Here is a 22,053-nt window from a genome sequence, read left to right on the forward strand (position 1 = left end):
GCTATCGATCAACGCGACCGCGCTTCTCTTGTCTTCGTACGTAGGTACGCGGTGGACAATACGGTGGATGCATCGGGACGCGTCACCACCGAGCTGCGGATCGTGCAGGCGAGCCACATGGACCGCGGCGACTACGTCTGCGTCGCCGCGAACGCTTACGGTCACGCCAAGGCGACGATCCATCTGCTCGTGCAGGAGCCGCCCGATTTCCCTCGCAATCTGCATGTAGCGGAGCAGGGCAGCCGTTCGATCCTGCTGGCCTGGTCGTCGCCGGCGAGCGATCGGGATGCGAGCCACGCCAGCTCGCCCATCACCAACTACATCGTGCAGTACAAGGAGGCGCAAGGTACGTTCCCTTTTCTCATCTCCGTTTCCCTTTCTCGGCATGGTACGTGCGCGGCGAGCGGTTTCTCCGTTCGCAAGTGCTCGACTCGAGACAGTCCGTTAGTCCGTTTGTCCGTTCGTTCGACGCGGATGAGCCCTTTTTCGGGCAACGTGCACGTAGCAAACGCACGTCGACACGCGCGCGTTCACTGTCACGTCGATCGTACTCCCCTCCTCCCCTCCCCCTCTCCATCGTACCAGTCGCCATCTCGGAGTAAAATTCATTTCCGTGTTACATCCGCGCCGGGATATTCACGTTCTGCTGGTTGCTGCGCGCGCGACGGCGACGGGCGGGTTCGACGTAACGCTAAAGTATGAATAATCGGAACAAAAATAGCGGAGATAGCTGCAAGTTCTGCATTTTTAAGAGCGCCTGAAATCCTAGATATCGATTTTCTCGAATCGCCGACGCGGCGACTTTGTGACGATATTCTTCCGCGAGACTGGGAGAAGCTGAACGATATCTGCATTTTTCTCGGGAATCATAGCGTTCGCGTGTGCATAATAACCGCCTTGCTAGGTAATTCGCATTATCGCCGCGTTTATGTAGCAAGAATTATATATAATTCTCGCTATATATATATTTTCCATTTATTTCATTTTCATATATATATATATATATATATGAAAATGAAATAAATGGAAATATATATATATATGAAAATAAAATAAATGGAAAATATAAAATCATCTCCACGCGAGTTCCACATTTTCGAGGAAACGCGGGAGACCCATTCCGGCACGGATGATGTGGCAGTGAACGCGTTATAACGCGCAGTGGAAAAAAAAGAGAGAGATACACATCTCTCTCTCTCTCTCTCTCTCTCTTCCGTTTCGGTTTTTCAAATTTAAAATTTCTCCATACGTTTCGATTTACTTCGATTGACGGCCTCGAAATGAGGATGCGCGCAAATACAGAAATTAAAAAAAAACGCGTGTGTATAACATTCTATTTACCGTACGGCATCCCAACCGCTGTAACGGTGTAAATATCGCGTTATAAGCGGACGGTATCGACGATGAAGTAATGTCTGATGATTTTTTCCTTTTTTTTTCGGTTTTATATTTTTCCTCGCGCTCGCCCGAACGATAATCGAGAGACGGAAAGGAGATGTCGTTGTTACAATATATATACACGGTATACTGCGCCCCCATTTTGCATTTACGATCCATCGTCATTATGTGTGTGCATATATATATATATATATGCGTATTCACAGCGCGCTTTGCGGCATTTTCTGTCATCTGCGGGATATCACATCGGACGTTAGAGTTAACACTACGATGTCTTCCCCCGCGAGCATCATCCGGGGGGGCATAACACCCGTGGCTTTTATCAGGGGGATATCATTAATCATTTATCCTTCGACGTTGGCCCCATGTCCCGCTGTTCGTTTAGAGTTTATTTTGGATTTATTTCGTGCGGCTTTTACCCTCGCCGGCTCTCGCCTTCCCATTGGGCGAGTCGCTCATCTGGCGTCAGCCGGCGTTTAAACGAACGAATGTCGAAACGTTCCAAATCCAATTAGCGCGAATAGCATAATATATAATGTATCTCATTAACGAGTAATCATTTTATCGTAGAATATGAACACGTCTCTACATCTCTCTCTCTCTTTTGAACGGGCGGCTCGTCTGACAGAATATTTGATATCTCGGTGCTTGATACGGCCGGTGTAATAATTTCCGAAGGAAGCACACCAAGAAGAGAGAGAAAGAGAGGGAGAGAGAGAGAGAGGACGTGCATTTAAAAAATCCGCTTTTTTAGCGCGGCAATGCTGCAAAGTCGATGGGAAGCAGTTTATACCGCTGGCGTAAATATCGACACAAATTATCCGGCGCATCGCGCGCGTCCATGTGCGTTCTCCAGGAGTGGCTAATTAACCGAGAGATACCGATAAATCGACGCGCGTAAAATGCAACGTGTGTAAAATGCAACGTATCAAATTCCAATAATGCGCGCAACACACGCCGAAGATACCGAAAAATGCCAGTCGCTGCCCCCGGGGAACGGGGGGGGGGAGATATTATTCGCGAAGGGAGGATAAATCGGATTAATTCGCATGACTGTTACGTGTCGGAAGATGCGCGCGCGTTACAACGGCGTGTATCGCTCGCGGGATAAAAAGTGTGCTTTGCATTTTGCTAAATACGTTTCATCGTAACGTTTCCGAGTAACCGTAGCGAATACAGGTTGGAATATTTTCCTTCGTGATGCGCCATTCTGCAGCGAAGATGCACGCGCGTAATGTAACGCGGCGGCGCGGTCCTGTCGCATGAGCTGCGACTGTCAAGAGCAACGGCTAATTACATCGCCGCGTCCCCTCGTAAACTCGCCGCGCGCCCGCCCGCTGTGCACCAGAGAGTTGATTTCGCATATAACAATGTCGCGAATTTATTTCGCGATTCGTACTAACGTGCGCAACGTGCGCGCGCGCGTGCGCTACGGCCGCGGAAGCAATTTCACCTCTTTGATGTTCTTCCACGTGTCTGCGCGAAAGCGGGCGATTTACATTTCCCGCTGATTAATCGCATTTGCGAAGAGAAGTAGGGGGGGGGGGGGAGAGTGTTGTCCCGCGTCACTTTTACGTTAAGATCGCGATCTTCCGCGCGAGATCTCGGTTTGTTGCCGAGGCTCGTTATGTTAACGTCGTATAATCGCCGTTTATGCGTTGTTTACACACGTTTATTGGATTCGTATTTGCCGTGTTCCCCTCCTGTAAACAATTGCGCGTGTTACTTCCTCTCTTAAGTCGTGTCAGTGAACGTGATTGAATCATTGAAACTGTATTCTGTAGTCACTGGTCGAATCATTGAAACGGTAATCTACCGATAATCAGTGAGTATTCGTTAACTTTTATGTGGAAACTCTTCCACTTGATTCTCTCGTCTGATACTTCACTGATTTTGGCCAGTGAAAGATTCACTGCAAATCGCTGTTACGCATCCCGTAGCAGAAATATGCGCACATATCGTATATGTATTGAATCATGTGTCATATTTGGCGTAATTGGTACGGTGGCGGACTCAAGAGCTAAAGGAAAGCTGAGAGCTTTCGAGTTCCAAGTCCCTTCAGAATAATCGTGTATTTTCAAATACGACGCAAATTAAATCAATTAGATATAATTAAGAATCAGGCAAAATCCACTGACAATACTTAAGAGTGAGATTAATATAATAAAAAGGAAGTGATGAGTAACCTTTTTAGACCGGAGTTAGATTTTCCCGATGGGGACAGTCGTTGCTGTTGACTGACTTTCGCGGCGAGATTTTATTGATTTACAGTGCTGTACTCATAATTACGATCACTAGTGACTATTGACTGTTCTCAGTGATGATACCACTGATTGTACTTCAGAGAGTCTCCCTTTCTCGCGTTTCTCCCGCATTTCCGACCCGTTCCGGAGGCGCTCCGTCCGAACGCAGACGCCCAAATTATAAGCTCCGGATTGTAGTTAAAACGATCGTGTCGACTCGTATTTCGCCGAGATACAAGGGAAATTTTCCCAAGCATCAATATATACCCGGGCGTCTCGGCAGGTTGGCGGTTTTCATTACGACAGTTAACGCCGAGTTTTCCGTAAAGTCGTTTACGAATCTTCTAAACTCCCTCTCCCTCCCTCCATTCCCTTCCTCCATCTATCTCTACCTCTCTCCTTCGGCTTTGTGTTACACCCCCGACTACCGACCATCCCCCTCTCACTCTATTTTCATGCCGCAAACTTCTCTTTGAAACGCCCCTTGCCCTGGCCGCTCGTTAACTTTGGATGTCCTCATTTACGCCTAATCGACTCGAGTCTCTCCCCGCTGTTAAATTATCGAACTTAACGCACGAGGAGGCATGGAAGCGTCGTGGTGTTAACGCGCATAAAACATGTTCTTGAGGCAAGCACCGTCGAGAATTATTATCGCTCTTACCGAAATCGAGTCTCGCGAGGATCGAGATTTCCGTACGGCGGTACGATCAGGCGCGCACAAATCCGTGTCTCGCATTTATCCGTGTGATTACTCGCCGTGCGTTATATCGGCGCGCGTCGGGCGCGCCCGAATCATTTTAACGTCTATAAACTTGTATTAGCCCTTCGAAGTTGTGCTTCTCTCTCTCTCTCTCTCTCTCGCGCGCGCGCTCTCTTTCCTATACGAGGCGCGGATTAAAAGCGGAAGGATAATCTGCGCGTGAAACCGCGTTTGCACTGCAACTGATAGTTTCGAATTAATTTTCCGACTGCGAGCACGTTGGCACGCGCGCGCGGTACACACACACACACACTACCGTCTACGTTTAATATTTAATGCCATTTAATGCTTAACGCGCGCGTATACGCGTTTGACTCTCGCGGAGGGCCGTCGGCTATCACTCCCCATTAAAGTGTCCGTTCGCTTGATCGATTCGCTCGCTCGTCACGTAGACGAGAAGGAGGGAAACGCATCGATCCCCGGGTCGCCGCCGTTCCTTGATGAATCCGAGGACGCAGTGTGTTTGCCGCCGAGTACGTATTATCTCCAGCGGGCACACTCTCGCATACACACACGCACACACACGCGCGCGCGCGGATGCACGGACAACTAACGAGAGATACGTTTATCCCGGCGTGTCGGTGATACGTGGTGTGGGATCGCGACCTCTCGCACGCGAGAGAACATTAAAACGCGCGCGCGGTATCCCGGCCGGCCGATACAGACGGTCCTCGCCTCGCGAGACTCGCGAATAACACGCTTAAGCGATCGTACCTGCATCCTTCTAAGCGTTGTCGCCTTCTGCCTGGAAAGACGTGTGGCATGAGCACAACACGCAGAAGCTGGTAGCCGGAGACAACACGGTCGCTCTGGTATCGCCCCTAAAACCCGCGACTACCTACCACTTTCGAGTGCTTGCGGAAAATCATCTTGGAACATCAGCGCCAAGCGACATCCTTCATGTCAGTATCAAACATTGTCCGAAAAAATCCACGACAGAAAATATGTACATACGTGCAAAACTGATACACATAACACACGCACACGTACCTTGTATGCGCGCATATGCGCACATATGCACGCACGCACACACACAGACAGACACATGCACGTATACATACGTACATACATACGTACGTACATACATACACAGGCACGAAGCATGATCGAAAAAGAGAGAGAAAAAAAGATTCATTTTATCACACGAGCCATTCGCGTATAATAACGCCAGGCGGATTGTCCTCCTTTCACCGTGTACCGGGGCGTCTCTCGGAATTTTCGAAACAGGTGCAAACGGAGGGCGAAGTGCCCGGAGGACCGCCTAGGCACGTCTCCGTGGAACCCCTGGGTCCGCAGCAGCTCAAGATCACGTGGCAACCGCCGGATCGATCCCTGTGGAACGGCGAACTACTCGGATACACCATCGGCTACACCAATCTCGGGTATCGTTATCTGCTTACCGCTCACGAGCCGCGCAGTTTGCAGCATTTAGCGTCCATCATCGAGCGTCGAGCGAAGTTCTCGCTCTCGCACACGATGACGCTCGCGCGATCGGATTCGCTAAAACAGCGCGCGTCTCGGCCGAATTCGGAGCGGGCCATTTCGCGGAGGCATGCGACAAATTAGTATTGATCTTGGGGGGAAATTAATGAGACGGGATTATATTCAAGTTACGCTTTCGTAAAACAGTGAGAGGTGCATGCAGGTGGGGCTCTGTGCGACTATGCCTCGCCGTACGTCGCTCCCTTCTCGAACTACGACGCAGTGTTCGATGAGAATTTTCTTTTGACGGCGTACACGGAGAAAAATCATTTTGTCGTTGCAGCGGTACTACTAGAGTTGCTACTGCATACTCGTCGCGACAGAAGTAAGATTTATTTGGCGCAACTAAATTAATGAATTATTCGATTAGTGCCGAAACAGTTTTGTTACGAGGATAGCAAATATTTTGCCGGGTGAACTTAGGAATTAGGAACTTAGGACACGTTAATTTGCTTAATTAGTACAAAATGTTTTCCAACGCTGATTAATTTGTTCTCACACCGAAATAAATTAGATTCAGCAGAATAATCCAGCAAATAGCAATTAGTTAATTACTCTCAACAGATTGTTTTGCTGTTCACGTAGTAACTGACATATTTTTCTGCGACAGCATAAAATTTGTTATGCTGGTAATTTTATTTTCCTCCGTGCATAATTCAGTTTCGTTTGATAGAATTTGAAAGGGATTAAAGCGAATTAAGAACAGTATCTTTCGAGATAATAATTTCTTGATGTTTGGATGTGAGAAGTATTAATTTATTACAGGGTGATTATTTTATCTCGCGGATAGTCGATAGGTATTACATCCCGTAACAAAAGATGTATAATTTATTTAAGTATCAAAGGTTAATTTATGTTTGTAAAATATATATGCCCAAGAGAGCGAACATGATTCGTTGATATCGTGCATTAAAGCAAAATCGAGCAATGAAGCGAGCAGTGTGACGAGGGTATGTTATTAAATCAGGCATCAATGCGAAATTTACATGTAATAATATCGATTTATCAATTAAGTGCACGCTAATAGTTACATTTTATGTTTCCGAGATACATCTCATATTCCGGAGTAATTGATTCGTGTCTTAACCGACATTTCGACAGAACGCAAATTTTCGGACGAGTATCGCGAATTCTTCGAATGCCTTTTGTCCGAGCTTCGTAGTTATATTTCATTGAATTTCGAGACTGTTACCTCCTTCATTATACCGGAATCGGACGACGGAACGTAGTAAATGCGAACGGCAAAGGCGATTTCCGGTAAACTTTGGCGACGCGACTTTTGTGCCAAGGATTTGCTCGTTCTCAGACGGTGCACCAACTTTTGAGTAATAGGATGTATAAGAAGAGCCGGTTGGCGGGCCGTGGTACATTTTAATACATCCTGTCCGTTTCGTACCTTTTTTCTCTCTTCTTCTTTATTACTTCGTTAACTTCGCGACGAAAAGGTGTCCGTTAACCCGACGACGACACCGTTTCGCGACTTGACTTGAAATTCGAAAGCCGCGATTTTTCGTCATCCCCCGACGTTTTTGCGGGGAGAGGGAATCACTTTGAAACCGGCACATTCATCGCTCGTAGACGTGACGTACGGTTTTAGCGCCGTCGAATGTCTTCGCGCGTTATCTCCTCGCTTCAATGGACCGCAATGCGCGGCCGCTTTATTTCAGAGGAGATGATCAATCGATGAACACGACGCGGGTAGGAATCACAGGAAACGGGGACGGCTCGCACGATTACAGGCTAACCGGTCTGCGAAAATATACTCAATATAACATAGTGGTGAAAGCGTTCAATAGCAAGGGAGACGGCCCGGGATCCGAGCCGGTGAGGGCGCACACTTTCGAGGACGGTAAGTGAAAAGTCTCTTTATAAGCTCGCCTGTTCATCAGCTACGCGGGATTTCGGGCTAATGAAAATGTTTACCGCGTTTAAATAAAGCAATCGCCCGGGCGCTTTGAGCTTAGACCTCTTTGCATTTTGATCACGGGCTAAATGTAATCGAGAATTGCAAATGATGAGGGAGAGATCAAGTTTCAAATTACAAATTAATGTTATAATTTAAAGTTTGTCATACAGCACGTAGTTTGTCCGTAAACGTACCGAGCGTTCTATAATGTATCGTTCAAACAAGGGTAGCAATTCGCGTAACAATATCGATTTGCCGAACGAGCTTTTACGGGCCTCATATTACCGGGGACCGTTGTGCAACAATTATGATTATTTTGCCGGATTTAATAATATCCCGGCTGAATTTTTCGCCCTATTACGGTCACGCGGGTGAATTTCCGGGCGAGGTCTCGGTGTCAAATCGCGCCGATGAACACCCGCGCATCCATCACTTCGCCGAATGTGCTTCGCGACATTCGCGGCGTACGCGTTGTGTCTAAAACCGGGTATATACTGAGCGAGTATAATTTTTCGTTGTTACAATTTGGAAAATGTGTACACCATAACGAACAGATCGTTTCGGGCCGATTTACTTATAATCCCAGAAATGCAATCTAGTCGGCCTGACTCAAAAACTACCCTATAAGCGCAGAATATTATTTAATATTAAATAATATTTCTAGAACATTAATAGGTGGTTATATGTCCACCCCTAATAATATTAAAAAAATAATATTATTTAATGTTATTGTAATATTATATATTTTTTTAAATATTCAACTCTATATATATATATATATATATATATATATATATATAATTACTGATATTAAGGACTAATATGGAGACATTATACAAAAATTTTAGGATTATTCAACATTTTAGTTTGGATTTGAAAATATAGCCATAGGAAATTTATAATTTATAATAATACCCGCGACACACGTACATATTTAAATATTTATATACCACTTTCTATTATATATGCACCTCTATTAGCTTAACTGATATATAAATAATATATTAATGAGACAAATAAAAAATAAACAATATCTCTGTGTTTGTAATGTTATGTGCATAGAGTTTGTCTAATTAGACCGTGACCGGCATAACTTGTAAGGTATTTATTATAAAAAATAAAATATATTACATATATAATACTCAATCAATACTGTAACATTTTTATATTAATAAGTCGTCCAATCACCGTCGTTGTCAATTATTGTTTGATATCTTCGAAGCATATTTTCTATCAATGTTGCAGCATATTTTCGAGATAAAAATCGTCGTATCGAACGAATCTATCGAGACAGTTGTTTCACTTTGTGCACTCGTGTGCATTATTTTTCCACGTAGTTTCATTAATTCCCAGAAATTTTCAATAAAATTTGTATCTGATGACTGTGATGGCCAGTCCAATGTTTCGATGTTACTTTCTTCTTTGCCATTGGCAACAAAGACGACTCTGTTTTGGATCATTGTCCTTTTGAACAATCCAGTCTTGACTTTTGCTTCAAAATTATTTTTTTAGCAGATGGTTTAATATTTTCTGTATTCAGTATTAATATTTTCTGATAAGTTTTAACCATCTTTTGATATGTTTTGATATGCAAATTATCTGTGAATAGAGATAAAGTTCCAAATCCTTAGTTTGAAGAATAACGCTAGATGTGCATTTTTATCAGGTGTTTTGCGGTTCGAGAAATTTGCTCATGAAAATAGACCAAATTTAACTGATAGTGTTTCGTGTCCAAAAAGAGGATTCATTGGAAAAAAGAGTAACATTCTTCCAATCCCAATTAATGTTTTCATACACCAAACGATTCTTTTTGCGACATGTTCTTCCGAGAGAAGCGGTTTCTTCATTGTTTTTTCATTGTTGCTTCGGTATTTGAGGTTAAAAACTCGTCGATGAGTTTTAAACAATATTCTAAAGTAATAAAATAATATCTTATTTTTCAATTTAGCTTATCTCTGTAATGCTGCGATAATTGAGAATTCATATAAAATAAAAGTATAACCTATTTATCTTTTTCTCTCCGATGTTTTGTCTTATCGAGGTTTGCCAGATCATCAGCAGTGTTTGTTATTTCATACCGTTTTATCCACTTACTCACTAACGCTTTTGACTTTTTTATGTATTTTGCAGCTGCTTCCGGCGACATTTTCGGCCCTTTTGGGTGTGTGTAAAGGAAAGCAGCTTTGAATCTTCCGACGTTTGCATCGTTAAGCACGTTGTTTTCTAGCAAAAATCGACCAATAACTGGGACTCTCTATATAATGCGTCATAGGGAAGAGGGCGTAGAGTTCTTACTCGTTTAAAAGTTTTCGATGTAACGGTTTTCAAACAGAAGTTTGCTCGGTCACGCTCTTATTGGACAGGCTGTATTTGTCTTAATTTCGCTCAAAATTAACATTTATTACTTAGATAGTCAAAATTATAGGAAAGCATTTTTCAGTAAATAATAAACTTATGTAGGAGCTCCTTAATATCGGCATTGAAAACTCGACGCTACGAACCAAATGCTTTAAAAATGAGTTAGCAAAATAATTGATACGCTATGCGTTATTCCAAAAAAAGTCTTCAAAAAGCAGAGGTGAGCGTTACATCACTGTTTAGTAACTAATTATGATCTTTCCATCTCATGGCTGGTAATCCCCTCTGTTTCACCATCAGCTAATTTATTTATCTACTCATAATCTAACTACCGGGAAAAGCGGCGCGTTTTATCACTGGTTAATAACTAATTGCAATTTTTTCATCTCGCGTAACTGTAATTTCCCTTGTTTCACTATCAGCTAACTTATTTATCTAGTCTCAACCAAACTATCAGGAGAAGTGAGCGTTACATTACCGGTCAGTAACGACGTTAGACACGAATTTACTATCTTGCGGCTGGACACTCACCAGAGGCTCAATTTCTACCGGGGAAAGTGGCTTGTCGAACGAAAGTTCGTGCGCGTTTAGACGCGAACGCATTCGTATTAACACACACATATCCATCCGTTTGCTCGTTGTTCACTCGCTCGGTGTACACCCGCTCGGTGTTCAGCACACCAGCGTGTAAATTCGCGAAGACCCCGGCGAATTTTTCGACGGGAGCTGCGCCGCTACGTAGCGATTTACGATACGATTTGACATAGTTCCAAGTGCGCCACCGCAGAATGTGGCCTGCGCCGCGCTGACCGGCCAGAACATCCAGGTGACCTGGAAACCGCCACCTTCCGACAAAGTTCACGGGATCGTGCAGGGGTACAAGCTGCTGTACGAAGCAGCGAGCGGCGCCGCCTCGGAGTCGCAGACCGGCAGAGAGACGAAAATCAGTCATGCACTCAGCACGGTGCTGCACGCGCTCAGTCCGTACACCAATTACACGGTGCAGGTGTTGGCTTACACCAGGGCGGGCGAGGGCGTCAGCAGCAGCCCCGTGTCCTGCACCACCGAGGAGACCGGTAAGACCGTCTAATGATCGAGAATGACCGGCCGGCGATCTGTTCTCGGCCCGTCTGCTCGAGAAACGTAGGCTTTTCCAGCCGATCGATTCGTGGTTCAAAGAGCCATCAGAGAATGGAATAAATCCATCATTTATGAGTTTTCACGTCAGACATGTGACATCGTATTTAATTTGTGAGGTATCTCCGCTCGGAGCGTATATATAATTTTCAACGTTCACCTCTCACGACTGACCTCACGCGTCCGGCGTGCGAGTTCATGACCCCATGAAACAATTTTATTATATTCCCCGACTCCCTCTCTCTCTCTCTCTTTCTCCGTGTGACTGAATAAACTACGCGCTTCCGAGAGAGCTTCCACCGAGACAGGAACCGCCGTTTGCTCGCAGTTCCAGACGCGCCGGAACGTGTGAAGGCGGTGGTCAGCGGCGAGAACGCCGTCGTGATATCCTGGCTGCCGCCGCGCCGGCCGAACGGTCTGCTCACCAAGTACACCGTTTACATCCGCGTACTAGACCAAGGTCAGGAGGTGAAGATCAGCAAGAGCATCTTGCCGGCGCAGAACCTGCACCACGAGGCGAGCGGCCTGAAGCCGCACGAGTCTTACGAGGCGTGGGTCACCGCCTCGACCAAGGTCGGCCAGGGATCCAGCACGCCGGTCATCAAACTCCAGCCCAGCGCCAACGGTGAGTCGTCGCCGCCGCGGGAATGGTCGTCGGCGAGTCGTTGAAAATTCTCCCGGTCTTGCCGCGCGAAGTAAAACTTTATTGCGCTGGTCGTGTTTCGCGCGGATGTTTCGATCAAACTTTTTATACTCGCTTTCTCTCTCTCTCTCTCTCTTCCTTTCTCTCTTCATGTGTCTCTCGCCAAGTTGCGAGAGAATTGCACGAACGACGCTCGATATTAAGCGCCGCGAGTATCTCGGGACGCGGCCGGGTTTTATGTTTTCCGAGGGCGCGCGGGGCGCGGCGGAGAAAGTTTTTCCCGTTGTCGAGTAAACGCGCGAGATGAAACATTCGCGCGATTCTCCCGCGGAATGTAAGCTCGCGCGAAGCCTTTCCTATTTGTGACTTCTCGATAACGCCCGGGCGAGCGGGAAGCCGTAATCGCGAGCGAGCGAGCGAGCGTTGGGAGAACGGGGAGGTTGTAACGGTGGTCCTTTAATTAGTTCCAGCCGCTATAATATCGTTCGGGATGTCCATCGTGGTGCCGTGGCGTATGGATGTTAACATGGCTTGCCTGGTCGTCGGCGATCCCAGACCGAGCGTCGAGTGGCGACGCGCCGACATGAAGCTGCAGCAGAAGTAAGTGAGCGAACTCGTGCGTTAGTCCTTTGGCGCAAACAGGTGAGGGGGGGGGGGGGGCGCGATTCACGGNATTCACGGTGCGAGAGTGTTGCAGGTCCGACGTGGGGCCGGACAATACGCTGATTCTGAGGAACGTACAGCGGAGTCACGAGGACAACTACTCGTGCCACGCGAAGAACTCGCTCGGCACCGACGAGATAACGTACACCCTGCACATACAGGGTGGGTAAATCCCGCGCGAAACGAACGGTTCTGCCGTGACGTCTAATAGATCGGGGCTAATCGCATTGTGCGCCAACATGGGCGCGCGCGCGCGCGCCAACGTCAAGTCTCTCAATGTTGCGCGGGATTATTTCGATGATACAATTTGGCGACCCAATTCCCCGATAACCCGATTCGCGCCAGTCTGCGAAAATATATGGCGTCTTGCTCGCGGAAACACCTCTTTCTCGGCTCGTAATTATATCTCAGTGATTACCACTGCGCGCGCGGATAGTCGCAATCAACAACTAGATTTGAGCTGTCGTTAAGAATATCGCGCTTAGCACGTTGAATGCTCCGCCCGGGGGGAAAATTATTATATATGATTATATATAATTATCATATGATCATATATGTCTATGTGAAAGGAAATGATTGTTATGTTGTTTAATTGAATGCCGATATCATGTTCTATTCATGGGTCAGAAGCACAAGTAGCCAGAAGCATTTACTTCGGTTATATTTGCATATAATTTGCATCTAACTGCACTGCAAGCTCAAATGTGTGTTATTTTTGCAGGCGTAAACGCCTGTAAAATGCCACTTTTGACCGAAACGCTTTTCACACGTTGCCGTTTTACGGGTCTTGTCGTTTTAGGTTACATTATTTAAAAGTTTAATCGTGTTAAATTATAAATTCACATGTCCCATTGTGTTAAATGATGTAATTTGAAGCGGCAAGAAATGTGTCAGGAAAGATTTAGATAAATTAACACACCTAGTCCGTATTAATAATCGAATTTTATGCCAAAGATCGCTTTGAATTTATCTTCAAATGCTGTACGCTTCATTTCATTGGTTACGAAATATTTGAAGATGAAATTGTGACGATCTTGAGTATAAGATCCGACTATTAAGACGGGCCTTGAAGTTATAGTGATTTATGATGATTAACGGTATGATAAATAAATATAATACATATGTATATACATAACATTAATATTTACTATAAGTGAAATTAACATTTTAAACTACATGTTTTATTTAATGTTAAGCATAAAAAATATCTATTTCCTTGAGAAATTAATAGTTTTTTTCATTAAAAATTAAAAATGTTTTAATATCTTTTATGTTATATTTTTATATCATATCATAAAGAAATATAGAAATAAATCATTTGCTACAATATGAGAACATTTTATAATCATTTTTTATAATCCTGAATCAATATGTAACTTTATACGACTGAGATTTCGTTTCACTTTACATTTTTATCAAATGAATGTTGTTTAATATATTTCCAATCTTTTTTTAATAATTATCCTTTACGAACCTTTAAATATTTTATGCCATCCCATTTAAAATAGACAATAAAACGATGTTTTTTAAATTGATATCCTTATTCATAGGAAATACTATCATAATCAGACACTTAATGTGCTTATTTCGCTTCTTAAATATTTTTTAGATTCCCCTCATTCACTTCACAAAAAGTAACGAGTAAATCTATATCCGCAATGACCCCAAATAATAACAAATTATAGAACAGTTCACAATTTACTATATTTTGTTAACAATATCGGCTTTTTTGATTGAGGTCCAAAATGGTGATCGTTTACGTAAAAAGAGAGAAAAAAAAGATAACTACTCCCAGAGAGAGAAGAGAAAGAAAGATAACCCTTGACAAGACGCGGTAATGTCACAGCGCCGGTCACCGGTGAGCCCCGCGGCATTCAACGTGTTCTCCCCCTTGTCGAAATCGTTGCTCAGGATGCGTGCAGCCGATAGACCCGCGTGCGAGGACGAGGACAAATATCCTTGCGGTACGACTCGCTCGTTATCCCATGAATTCTTAGCCGTCCTCGGCGCGCTCGCTCGCGGAGAACGAGAAACGACGTGTCGTTGAGAGAGGCGCGGTCGAGCGCTGTTTCGCCGCGTCGAGCACACGAGAGAGAGCCAAGTTCTAATTGGTAAACTTTACGCATAGTACCGCCGACGTCGCCGACCCTGCTGGCAACCGGCACGACGACCGACGCGATTCAGCTACAATGGAAGCAGGGCGACAACGGCGGCGCGCCTATTAAAGGATTCCTCCTGGCTTATCGTCGGGAATTCGCCGAATGGGAGGAAGTCATGCTGGATCGCAGAGCGAGCACGCACCTCCTGGAAGGCTTGCAATGCGGCACGCGGTATCAGTTCACCCTCGCGGCGTTCAACCGGATCGGCAGTGGGAGCGCGAGCGACATACAGACCGCGAAGACGAACGGCTCGAAGCCGGTGCCGCCGCCGAAGCATCACTTCGTCAGGGCGAACCAGACGTTCGTTATTCTGGAACTGGCGGCGTGGCAAGACGGCGGTTGCCCGTTGACCTACTTCGTCGTCGAATATAGGAGGCTGCCCGGGGACTGGCTGCTCGGTAAGAACGTACTCACAACTCTTCCGTAAGTCGGAAGTTGCGCGAAGAAATAACGATCGATAATCATCCGCGGCAAGTATGACGTTGATCGCCTCCCGAAGTAATTTGCAAATATAATCAACCTTCCGGGGGGAAAGGGGAGGGGGGGAGGTTTTGCGAAACGTATCAACCGCGATGTACCGCTCGCACCGCCGCGGCGCGTGAGTTATTAATTTATTAATCGCGCGTACAATCTCAGATAGCGCAACATATTCTATATGGAGGAAATATGGTAACAATAAATGCGACGAAATTTTAATCAAGTTTTGGACTATATTGATATTATGATCAAGATTATTATAGTTTTACTCGAAGAGATACTAAATACTTTAGACTTTTTATTAGAAAACTGTTGTAACTACTGAAAGAGCCTGTTGCATTATACAGGGTGTCAGTTCTCGATTCCCGTGGTGTGTAAGTAAAACAGGTGAAACTGAGCAGAATAGTCATGTGCCATTTTGCAAAATTCGTACGTTCCATTTTTGATAGGAGCGATTTTACGGGTGAAGTAAAGTGTTGTACGAAATCATTTTATTATATACTTTCTACTTGTCCCCGCATGTATAATTGTTAACCTTTCCTGTTTGTATTATCTATTATATAACACTAAAATTATTAGAAAAATGCAGGATAATCATATCATGATAATACTACGATGCTATTATAGTAAATATTACAAAAGTCTGTTATATGAAAAGTACAATAAGTACGGATATATAATATTTTGTCCATCTTGTCATATTTATTATTCATTTAGTAATTTAGTAATTTACACCACAGTTTCGATACAGTCCAATTTTATATAAAAACATTGTAAAAAGAAATATAATTTTGATGTGTTCTTCACTACATTTTCTCCGTATGAATATTCTTATGAAATGCGACTGTTTTTAATTCTAGAATATTCAAGTCGGATATTCTGTGAATACATGCAGGATATCATAAGCAGAAGGACTCATATATTCATGATAAAAAAAAGAATGTTCTTAGTGTATTCGTAAAATTTATTTTACGCATACATTTACTGGGCAATGCATTGAACTAACTGAAAAAGAAAGTAGACAAGCCTCTGTATGAGCACACGATCTAACTTTGAACTGAAAACTGAGATCTGCGCGTGAGACTGCTTTCGTGTGTCTTTTAGCCGCAGAACTTCTTCACACACACACACACACACACACACACATACCTGCCTGCGATATTTGATAAAATATTTTAGACACCTTGATATTATATTTATAAAATAGGTCATTCGAATATATTAAGAACGTATTATGAATATTTAATAATTTCCGGTACATTCTATAAATGTTCGTGTCGAATATTTATAAAATATCCCTGGGTTTTCTGAGTTGCGACGCGTACGATCGCTTCTGAATTTTGAGAGATGAACGCTCGATGAGTCTTACAACGTAGTTGCTATCGATCTCGTTTGGATTGATGCTTTGATCTTCCATGTTAAGCTCGAATATTTCGTCCCTCTAATTATTATCTAATAATCATGTGCGCGCAATTATTCATCGTGATGTTATGGACTGCGACTGTTTATCGGCCTTCGTCGTCTCTCCTTCTCTCTCTCTCTCTCTCTCTCTCTCTGTCTTTCCTTCTGCCTCTCTGTCACATGTATTTTATAGTAGCCTATATATATCGTAGAATTAATATTTACACAGGTCTGACCAACGTACGTTTCAGTGTCCAATAATGTACCGCCGCAGTCGAAATTTCCCATCGTCGATCTCGAGAGCGGCACCAGCTACGAGCTCCGTGTGACGGCTTACAACAACGCCGGTTCCACCCAGGCTGAGTACCTGTTCAGCACGCTGTCAACGAACGGGAACAACCGCTTGCACGAGGATCATCCGCAGGAGAGCGAGACCACACCTCTCTATCTCGACGCGCACGTTTTGGCGCCCAGCGTCATCTCGGTACTGGCTGTCATCCTGGCGGTCGCCGGTGTGTGCTTCTGCCTCAAGACGCGTAAGTACCGCCGAGTAAAGCCCGAAGATTGGGTTTTGTCAGTTTTCATCTCGTCGAGCTTCTCCGCACCGAACCCGCCGCGTTCGCGGACTCGGTTTTCCGGACCGATGAAAAAAATCGAGTCGAGTGCCGTTTATTTTCGCGTATTTCACTTTGTACACATTGTAACGATTTCGCGGCGGATTGGAACGATGGGACGTAGTCCCCCGATGTTTTATTTTTCGTCAACTACTCTCGATATCAGGTACAATGTCAACAGCACGGTCCGCACGCGATATTCGCCGCGAGCGTTTGGTTTAATTAAAAACTTCATAAACGAATCACGTAGCCGGCCGTTACTTCAGGTTACCGTCGGCGGCTGGAGGATCCTCTCGCTATGCATAATTTTCACGAAGCACCCGTGCTGAATAAGAATCGCTGAGCGACAGTTCCTTCATGCATTATTTCCAACACTTTTACATCAGCCTGAGGATCCTTCCTTTAGCAGCAAAAATATACCCGCGCGCGCGCTCTGAAAACGATGGAACGATATCTCGGTCAGATATATTCTCTCTCTTTCTCTCTCTTTCTCTCTCTGTAACTATTTCCTTGAATCTCTCGGTGAAGAGAATATATATTCCATATTCGGATAAACTAATAACTCGCGAACGGTATATTTCTCCGAGTCTTTACGAAGTCTTTACGATCGACGCAAAGACATTTTAATTTCTTATCCACGATTATACATAAGGCAACAGATGACGATTATACGCTTCATTTGGAAAACGTCGAGTTTCGCGACAATTAACAAGTCATGAGGCGGTTGCGCGAGTGTGAAGTACCCAAAATCAATAAATCGAGTCTCGATTCCTCCGAGTCGACGACTTTTCAGCGTTTTACGGTGATAACGTTAAGCAAACCGGAGCTCTCCGGGGTAGTACGTCTCGGAAGCGGCGAGAGAGTTCCGCGGACACACGTACATACGTATATATATATATATATATATGTGTGTGTGTGAGTGTAGCGCGGATATAAACTTGCTGCTTCGTTTGCAGGCAGTTCACCCTTCGAAGTTCTCGTCCGAACGTGGCGGCAGTGCCATTGTGTACGTTGTACATAATGATATAAATTAGTTTTGTATACACGATAGCGCGCACGATTATATCACGTTACCCCGGGAGTGATCGTTATATACTTACCCTGAAACGCGCGTCTATCGACGCACGCGACGTTTCTAGATCCGGAGGGATCCAGGGGCGCGAACGATCCGAGCTCGCAAACACAGGCGGCTTTAGACAACAAACACAATATGGAACAGAGGGAACAGTACTACGCCACCGTGAGGAAACCGGGACAGCAGTCACCTTGCCGCGAGGTGAGCGCCCTGGAACGAATACCTGAGTATTCGGAAGATATTTATCCGTATGCCACCTTCAATCTGCCCGAGCAGGAAAATCTTTCGGCGAACCCCATGAGACAGGCGTTCTTCTACGAACGCAGCGAGACGATGCTGCAGGGTGCTCAAGTACGTTTATCTCTCACACAGGGTTTACGGCGTCCCCCGCGCGATCTATCTTGCGATCCTTTTGACACCGCCTTCGCAAACGCTCGACGTCTGAGCCGGGAAAAAGTTTCGCCGGAGACGTTTGTCTAGGTGGCCGTCACGGACCGACCGGGACCGCCGAATAATCGTATTAACGAAGTTGCGACGCGCGACCCCGGAATACCTCCGCCTTTTCGTTTGCATTAATATTTAAATAATTTGCCCGGAAAGTGCGTGAATTATTTGTATTGTGTACAGTCGACGTCACGTACGCTGTATCATTCCTTAAGTCCGAAATTACACCACCCTCAGCCTCACAATTAGAGCCGTTATAATCCTATCATTATAATTTGATCAATTATTTATGCAATTTCCAATCTTACGGGTTATACAGGGCGTTCCGTTATAAGTGGCCGCTTTTTTTATCTCCTAAATTTAAAAAAATATAGATAGATTATAATAAATACATATTAAATTAGATAGCTTTAAATAAACTTCATTGCGAGCATGTTGGTTGCCCATAAGAATTATTTTCAGTCAAAGATTAAAGAGGTATACACATAATTTTTTTACGGTAATACGGATATTTCGATGTAACGAAAAGTATACACATAATTTTTTACGGTAATATGGATATTTCGATGTGATGAAACTGGTAGCTCTGTTTATAATGAATATAACGATGTACAATATAATAACGGAATTATTTTACGAGTTTTGTCGGTGCAAAGTTTTACGAGTGGTTACTATCTTCACCCTTTCGGCTCTGCCGTGTTTAACCGATATCCGGTTCCTGCATTAGCGAATGATATATCTGTTATCTGATCGCGATATTCAGGGCACTTATATATGGAAATGCTACAACTTTTATTACATCAAAATATCCGTATTATCATAAAAAATTATACATACTTTTTTCTTCCCTAACTTAAATAATTTTTATAGACAATCGTCATGCTCACAATAGAGTTCTCTTTTAGTTTAGAAGATAAAAGTGGTGGCCTCTTATAGCAGAACACCTTATATACAAGATGTTTTATAACATGTGGGCATAATTTCAGAAAAGAATTCAGGACACGAGAATAACAGAAAAAGGTCCTATAAACATTTATCTTACCTGACTTCGTTTCCGAGTTACGGACATTTTTGTATTTCATTAATTCTCGTTAGGTTTGTTAACTTTGTTAAGTCGCCTGACTTAAATCCACCGAATTTTCACACGTGGGATCACTTAAAAGCTATGGTTTACAATAAAACGATAGATAACGTTGATGCACTCCGCCAGCGCACTGAAGAACGTTGCCAGCGAATCAGAACAATACCCGGAATATTCGAATTTATAAGAAGATCAATGATAAGACGTTTAGAAGCTTGTCTTTAAGTGTGGTTATTTTGAGCACCTCCTTCAAAAACAGAAACGTACGAAGACGCTACGCTGGCTCAGTTTGTAACGAGAATTAGTGAAATATAAAAACATCTTTTGTTCTTCGTAATTCGAAAACCAGGTCAAATACATCAAATGTTTATCTACCTTCCTTCTTAAGTTATTTTTGTGATGTAAATTCGTTTCTAAAATAATATCTACGTGTCACGAGATGCCCTATATAACGCGAAAAATCGTATCATTTTCCGTTAATGATGCGACATATATACATGATGTATTATTTCAATTAAAATCGTTGGACTATCGGTTATCTGGTTACAATGGAATATATTTGCGAGATAATGTGAATTACCCTAGATGCCAAAAATCGTTTCTACGGAATAATTAAGGAAATATTATTTGACGTGAGCTTCGCGTTATCTCCGAAAATACTTTTATTTATTGATCATCCGATCCGAACAATTGAGATCCATTCGTGACTCTGATTTTTTCTCGTTATTTCACATTAAGGCCACACAATCGGCATTCGGTCGACGTTATGTATGCTGTATGGTCATTTACAAAAAGTTGCAACACTATTTTCGATAAATTTTGGAACGTATTCTGTGTCCAATAGGAAAATTTGGTTCTTAATAATTCTCGGGAGATACATTTTTCTGTTAGATACAAGAATCTAATTGCGGAATTTATCGAAAGAAAGTGTTGCAACCTTTTTTGACTAATCAAACGACACGTACATCCAAAAAATGTTTCCAAGATATCCTTTAGACGTCTTATTGTTTAAAATATGTCTACGATATTTTAATATTATCTGAGATACCGTTTCCCAAATCGAAAATTAGATTTATTTTCAGCCTCACATATATACACGTAAGGTCAAAACTATTATAATTATCTAGTAAAAAATTGTGTGCAAATAACGATCCACTGAAATTTTGTGTTATTTTAACATATGGGAATATGTTGAAAAGTACACAAACATGTGCCAAATTGACATACTTCGTTAACATATTATATTTTAACATATTTACCTTGTTAAAATAACACAAAAATTCAGTGGACCATTATTTACATAAAACCTTTTACCGTGTAAAGCCATTATCTAACTTTATCATTATAATCAGAGTTACGTGTGCGATTTTCAACCTAATGGGTTATGCATCAGTCTGTAATTTTCCGTCGAGGGAATGGCACAGCACACGACGCCGACTGTACATTTTGCAGTCGGCCGAAGCAAGTCCGAAAAGCTTGCTCGACGAGTAACGTTTGCAAGAGTCGCGTGTCTCGAACTTAGCCGGCGTATCGCAAAGAGTCCCACGCGGTGAAATTGATTGCAGTGCGACGTGGACCAGTACACGAAGGTGCGGGGCCGGGCGCGACGCAAGTCGAAGTCATTCAAGTCGGAATCGGAGGAGTATGACACGCTGGGCTCCGACAGCGACACGGAGGTCGGCACCAGCAGTCGCACCGAGTCGTCGAATCATCTGGACGACTCCGGTCCCACGTCGATAATGGCCCGCTCACCGGGGCCGAACTCCGTCAATCAGAGGGAGCAGCGGCTCGCCCTGGTGCAGCGACCGGTTCATCATAGTAAGTTAGTATTCGGTTTTATGTGTCCAGGCCTCTACCGTAACCAAGTGCCACTAACTACTTCCCACGTCAAAACCTCCCCGCGTACACTTTCCAGATGTGCTCTACCACACGCACGAATCAAGTACATCAACCGAGCCGTCACCAATTTCTGAGAGGAAGACCTTCCCGAGGCTCGAAAAGCAAAGGTGAGGCCGTTAATTAGCTCGCGATTGGCGATGACGCGAAGCTCGTTGCTCGTCAACATTTGTAACGTTGCTCTGTGCGAAAAGTCTAATTATACAAGGTGAAGGTGATAACTATCGTCACCTTGAAAATATCTTCGAAGTGTGAGAGTAGGAGAATAGGAAAGTTTATCTGACAGAAATTGTATCGATACCAACGGTCACACTGC

General features: G+C 43.9%; 1 protein-coding gene across 6 annotated transcripts in view; it reads left to right on the plus strand.

Annotated features, from left to right (window-relative positions):
- LOC106750271 (Down syndrome cell adhesion molecule-like protein Dscam2) overlaps positions 1-22,053 on the plus strand; it is a 107,387-nt gene that overhangs the window by 81,942 nt on the left and 3,392 nt on the right. For 4 of the 6 annotated variants that reach the window (XM_014630481.1, XM_014630478.1, XM_014630477.1 and 1 more), the window contains 13 exons: positions 45-346; positions 5,155-5,303; positions 5,629-5,783; positions 7,551-7,732; positions 10,915-11,223; positions 11,613-11,909; positions 12,392-12,527; positions 12,625-12,752; positions 14,719-15,147; positions 16,879-17,163; positions 18,381-18,667; positions 21,407-21,659; positions 21,757-21,847. In XM_014630481.1, coding sequence (XP_014485967.1) covers positions 45-346; positions 5,155-5,303; positions 5,629-5,783; positions 7,551-7,732; positions 10,915-11,223; positions 11,613-11,909; positions 12,392-12,527; positions 12,625-12,752; positions 14,719-15,147; positions 16,879-17,163; positions 18,381-18,667; positions 21,407-21,659; positions 21,757-21,847 — 3,003 coding nt within the window. Of the gene's footprint in view, positions 1-44; positions 347-5,154; positions 5,304-5,628; positions 5,784-7,550; positions 7,733-10,914; positions 11,224-11,612; positions 11,910-12,391; positions 12,528-12,624; positions 12,753-14,718; positions 15,148-16,878; positions 17,164-18,380; positions 18,668-21,406; positions 21,664-21,756; positions 21,848-22,053 lie in introns of all 6 variants that reach the window. The other 2 variants (XM_014630479.1, XM_014630482.1) reach the window with 2 other exon arrangements.

The sequence above is a fragment of the Dinoponera quadriceps genome, unplaced genomic scaffold (genome assembly GCF_001313825.1).
Source record: "Dinoponera quadriceps isolate SergipeBrazil2010 unplaced genomic scaffold, ASM131382v1 scaffold3676, whole genome shotgun sequence".
Classification (NCBI taxonomy): Eukaryota; Metazoa; Arthropoda; class Insecta; order Hymenoptera; family Formicidae; genus Dinoponera; species Dinoponera quadriceps.